Source organism: Physella acuta, unplaced genomic scaffold, assembly GCF_028476545.2.
Source record: "Physella acuta isolate Inbredline_101_S28 unplaced genomic scaffold, ASM2847654v3 ptg000200l, whole genome shotgun sequence".
Classification (NCBI taxonomy): Eukaryota; Metazoa; Mollusca; class Gastropoda; family Physidae; genus Physella; species Physella acuta.
In genome coordinates this window covers 119,335-125,000 of record NW_026731719.1, presented here as the reverse complement: position 1 = coordinate 125,000, position 5,666 = coordinate 119,335, and the positions used below count along the sequence as shown (strand labels likewise).

At 34.9% G+C, this 5,666-nt stretch overlaps 1 protein-coding gene across 5 annotated transcripts in view; it reads left to right on the top strand.

The window, feature by feature from the left end:
* Nucleotides 1-4,993, top strand: part of LOC131937157 (macrophage mannose receptor 1) — a 136,790-nt gene extending 131,797 nt beyond the window's left edge. For all 5 annotated transcript variants that reach the window (XM_059294359.1, XM_059294360.1, XM_059294362.1 and 2 more), the window contains one exon: nucleotides 3,477-4,993. In XM_059294359.1, the coding sequence (XP_059150342.1) occupies nucleotides 3,477-3,703 (227 nt within the window). In that variant the 3' untranslated portion in view covers nucleotides 3,704-4,993. The remainder of the gene's footprint in view (nucleotides 1-3,476) is intronic.
* The last annotated feature ends 673 nt before the right edge of the window (nucleotides 4,994-5,666 follow it).

The following is a 5,666-nucleotide window of genomic DNA, read 5'->3' as shown; positions in this document are numbered from 1 at the left end:
ATTTAAAAGACTTTAAGTATTTAAAATGGAGTTACCATCCCCTGTTGTTTTATATAAGAATACTAGCCGTCCCGGCCAGGCCTTGCACTGGCATCTCTGAAAAACGTATCTGTAAAGGACCATAACTTGTGTGTTTAGTAATGAGCATAAACCCGGCATAGCCCACCCTAACCACAACCAACAAAAACACAGAAAAAACGCAAACATAACACTAACACAAAACAAACACAAACGAAAACACAAAAACAAACGCAAAGACAAACCCAACCACAAACACAAAATAACACAAACACTAACGCAAACAAAAAACGCAAACATAAGACTAACACAAAACAAACACAAACGAAAACACAAACCCATCCACAAACACAAAAAAGCACAAACACTATTGCAAAAAATAAGCAAACGAAAAAAATCCCAACGCAAACACAAACCCAACCACAACCAAACGAAACCAAAACACACAAAAAAACGCAAACAACACAAACACAAATACAAACACAAACGAAAACACAAAAACAAACACAAACACAACCACAAACACAACGAAAACACAAACGCAAAGAACAAAGCAAACGAAAACACCAACGCAAAGAAAAAATAGCAAACGAAAACAAACCCAAACCCAAATCCAAACGCAAACACAACCACAAACGCAAACCCAAACTCAAACACAAAGAAAACACAAACGCCAATATAATTTAAAGTGTCCACAGTCTAGCCCGGGGCACCAAATCGCCCCATGACGACGTGCGTCGTAACCGCCTGATTCAACTTAGTAAACGACTGACTGTAGTACACAACTTATTCATAGTCTTTTGAACTCACTTACGCGAACGTAGGTACCATAGCGTACACGGTAAGTCCCGGGGCGCCAAATATCACCCTGTCGGATGCCAGAGGATGCCCGGATTTGATTCACGTAAAGACTATAGTAACATTTCTTATCCATAGTCTATCGCACTGTTTAAAACGAAATTATGCAGCATAGCGCTCACATGATAGCCCAGGGCGCCAAATAGAACCGTGCAGGGGCGGCGGCGGACGCGCCTGTTTCAATTTAGAAAACAAAATTATTAAACCCCAGGCTTATTCGTAAATGGAAAGAAAAAAACATATAGGATTTGTAGGACCTGGCTTCTTAAATGTTATTGATTTAAAAAAAAAGAATTAGTAGGGTTCATTGTATAGAATAAATAAAAGGCAGTATTAGAAATACCAACGACATTGCAATTAATCAATCCTCGCTAATTATGTAAAAAAAATTTCCTAACACCAAAACAAAGTAATAAAAAGTATATTCTTTCTTCCCCGGATTTAATGGGTTTTTTAAAGGAAAGTAACTGTGTTTTCCAAATCAAAGGACGTTATGAGAACTAAAGGACAAAATGCAAATACATTTCAGACACAATTTTGGAAATTTTTAAAACGTTAATACACTTTTTTTTTTATTTTATGTAATGTTCATAATTGAAAATTAGTATTCTAAGTATATAAAATGAAAATTGTTTTGAAAGACTTTCATTAGACATTTTTTAACTCATAAATTTAGACCACGGGCACTATAATAATTTAACACTTAAATCCATTGAAGTATCCACGACAAACATTTTTAAAAACAATCATTTTACAAACAAACATTCTGAATTTAACTTTATACATTAGACTAGCCGTCCCGGCCAGGCCCTGCTCTGGCCTCTGTGAAAAACCTATCTGTAAAGGACCATGACATGGGTGTTTTGTAATCAGCATATATCCGGCATTGCCCACCCTAACCACAACCAACCAAAACCAAAACACACAAAAAAAGAACCGCGAACATAACACAAACAAACATAAACAAACACAAACAAACAAAACACAAACACAACACAAACACAACACAAACACAACACAAACACAAACACAACACAAACACAAACACAAACACAAACACAATCACAACACAACACAACACAAACAAAACACAATACAAACAAAACACAACACAACACAAACAAAACACAACACTACACAACAAACAAAAAAACACAACACAAACCGGGACGGCTAGTATTATATAAAATTGTATATCTTCTTGTAGTTTGGAGCAGATGTCTATAAAAGAGCTTTCTGAAACCTATCTGTAAAGAAACATGACATGTGTGTTTAGTAATCAGCATATACTCGGCATTGCCCACTCTTAACAAAACCAACCAAAACCAAAACACAAATAAAGAAAGGAAACACAACATCAACACAAACACTAATACAAACGATAACACAAACACAAACCCAACCACAAACACAAAACCAACCACAAACACAAATACAAAAAACCCAAATAAAAAAAACAACAGAAAAACGAAAAGAAAGAACGAAAACGAACAAAATCAAAATGCAAATCCAACCACTAACGCAAACCCAAACTAAACACAAAGAAAACACAAACGCGAACATAAACGCAAAGTGCTCACAGTCAAGCTCGGGGCGCCAAATCGCACCATGCCGGGGCGCCGGCTGAATCGCCTGTTTCAGCTTAATAAACGACTATAATACCCCAAATTGAACACGTGAATGCACGGGGCCCCAAATAGCACCCTGTCTGGGCGCCAGAGGACGCCCAGATTCAATTCACTTTAAGACTATAGTTAGCTTTCTTATCCATACTCTATCGCACTGTTTAAAGCGAAATTATGCACCATAGCGCTCACAGGATAGCACAGGGCGCCTAATTGAACCCTGGTGGGGCGCCGGCGGACGCGCCTGTTTCAATTTAAGGAACAATTATAATACTCCAAGCTTATCCGTGAACGGAAAGAAATAAACATATAGGACATGTAGGACCTGGCTTATTAACTGTTTTTGATTTTTTTAAAATAATTAGTAAACAGTAAGTTCAGTGTATAGAATAAATAAAAGGCAGTATTAAAAATACCTATAACATTTGCACTTGATCAATCCCCGCTAATTATGTAATTATTTTTTTCCCAACACCAAAACAAAGCAATAAAACGTAAATTCATTTCCACTAATGCAATGTTTTATAAAGGGAAGTAATTGTGTTTTCCTAATTTATCAAAGGGAAGTAAGTGCTAAAGGACTAAATATAAATAATTTTCAGACATAATTAAAATTTTTGTAAAAGATGATTATTTTATAAAAATTGTGTTTAATGAACATGTCGACAATTATTACTATCAGTTTGAAAAATGAAAATTATTTCCCAACACTTTCAGTATTAATTTTTTAACTCATAAATTTAGACCATGAGCGCTTTAATAATCTAACACTTGAATCCATCCAGGTCTCGTTTCTTATATTCCTTTGTAATCCACGACAAACATTTTACAAACATACAGAATTGAGCTTTATATATTAGATTCGAGAAAGTTTTTATGGGAGATCACTCCCGGTTTTTTAAAAATTGCATTTGAAACAAAATAAATCAAGCACATCAACTTTGTTAAACTAACATGACGTTTTCAATTCTACAGATGTTTCAAACAGGCTTACTGGTGGACAGATTGCAGGGATTGTAATAGGAATTATGGGATTCTGTGTTATCATTGTAGCTGTCGCTGTTGTCGTTAGAAAAAAAACCCTTCCCACAAGATGTCTACGAAATTTGATTGGACAAGGCTCAGGATATGAAAACGCTCTCTACAAATGTGGGGAGGAGCGGAAAGACAATATCCAGCTGGGTCTGTCTACTGAGTCTTGAGTCGCTGTGCTATGTAAAATCACTCAAAGACTTGACTTAAGTTTTAATTATTGTGTGTGATACCTGACTTTTAGTGAATGTTGATTCATGAAACAAACAAAAAAAAAACATTCGCAGAGACAGATGATTGAAAATTATATTTGTATTATTTATAATAGAATTTTAAGATTTTCAAGCACACTTGTGCATTAGATGGATTCTATTTTCTATTTGATTTCTAAACCAAAACGTTATCGCTCATTTTTACATTCTCGTATATACGAAGTATAGAGAAAGTCTTGTAATCGCGCAAAAAAAAAAATCGAGATTTTTTGCAAATCTCGACGTTTTACACCTCACTAATACGGAAAACATAGTTTTGTAAGCTTGTCCGTATGTCTGTGTGTGTGTGTCTGTCTGTGTGTTTATAAACACGATAACTTTAGTACCGTTACAGCTAGGTTGATAAGATTTCATATATAAGTATTTTATCAAAATCGTAGATCTGTGTCAACATTTGAGCGATTTCCGATAACCGGAAGTGATAATTTTTCAAAAGCCTATAACTTGAGCACTATTTCAGATAGATAAATGAAATTTAACATGTAAGTAACAGATCTTTTTCTTCTTCGTTCTTAATTTTTAGTGTTTGAAGGGATCGAGCCTTATCTGCCAGAGGGTTTGAACTTGAGACTTTTTCAAATTTATCAACCATGAGATTTTGCCGACTCGACCACGCCTCCATCACAATTAAGGATACGTGTCAACTGGTTATGCGCCATTGAGGCCATTGACTCCGATTTCAGCCTGCTTTTCTTTTTGGATTTACTTCCATAGCCTTTGTCCAACCAAGAACAAACTACAAGGCAGCAGTTGTTAGATTTTGGAGTTGTCTCTCCTAGAAGAGTGGTTGTCCCCAGCTAACGAGCCTCGAGACTCTCGGGTTAGCATTCAAGAGGTTTACCGTCTCGACCACGCCGACCCCGTAAAAGATCTAATTCTCTACCTTCTGTCTCTACTTCTTTCGAGTAATTTCCGTTGACCGGAAGAAGTAATTAACGCCATTTCCGATTTCTAAAAAAAAAATGGATTAAAAATCATAACTATATCCCAAGCTCCCATCCCCGGTTGTTTCATATAAGAATATTCAAGAAAGTTTAGGGGAGATCACTCCCGGTTTATTAAATTTCATTCTGTTTCTTTATCATTTTATTGTATCATGTTCTTTAAAAATAGGTTGACTATCATTACATAAAAGCTTTCAAACTGTTTGTAAGCAAAGATATATATTAAAAGTATATCGTTTTCGACAATTATGCATGGTTACAGTTTATGCATACATAACTCTTCTTAAACAAGAATCTGAACATTATTGCATTGATAAAGTAAAAGAGACTAATAGTGAAATAAAGACCTGATATTTGATTTTTCTATTTGATATTTATAGGAGGCAACCGGCGTGCAGGATGATTTATTATATATTCGATTATATATATATATATATATATATATATATATATATATATATATATATATATATATATATATATATATATATATATATATATATATATATATATATATATATGGCGATTGTTGGATTCCTTGATGAAAATTACGGTTTTTCATAAGACTCTCAGCCCAATGAGCTGATTCATCTGTCTGCCTCCATGTCATCATCATGTTTGAACATCTTAGTTGACACGTTCTACTGAACATTGGCTTTGCCTATGCCTGGTTTTCTGTGAACAAGTTTAAGTTCAGGCCACACGTTTTTTAGTTTAGATTTAACTTTATTCACAAATTCTTTTCCATTAGGATTTGGATTAATTATTTTGGCAGCCATCTGGTATGTCTGTCTCTTGATCTGACGGTCCTTTTGGTCCATGTCGCATTGCACATAGAATGCTATACAAACAAGAGCCAAACAATACGTTACCCACAATGAATCCGCACCCAAAATAATGAAAATGCAATCACAATT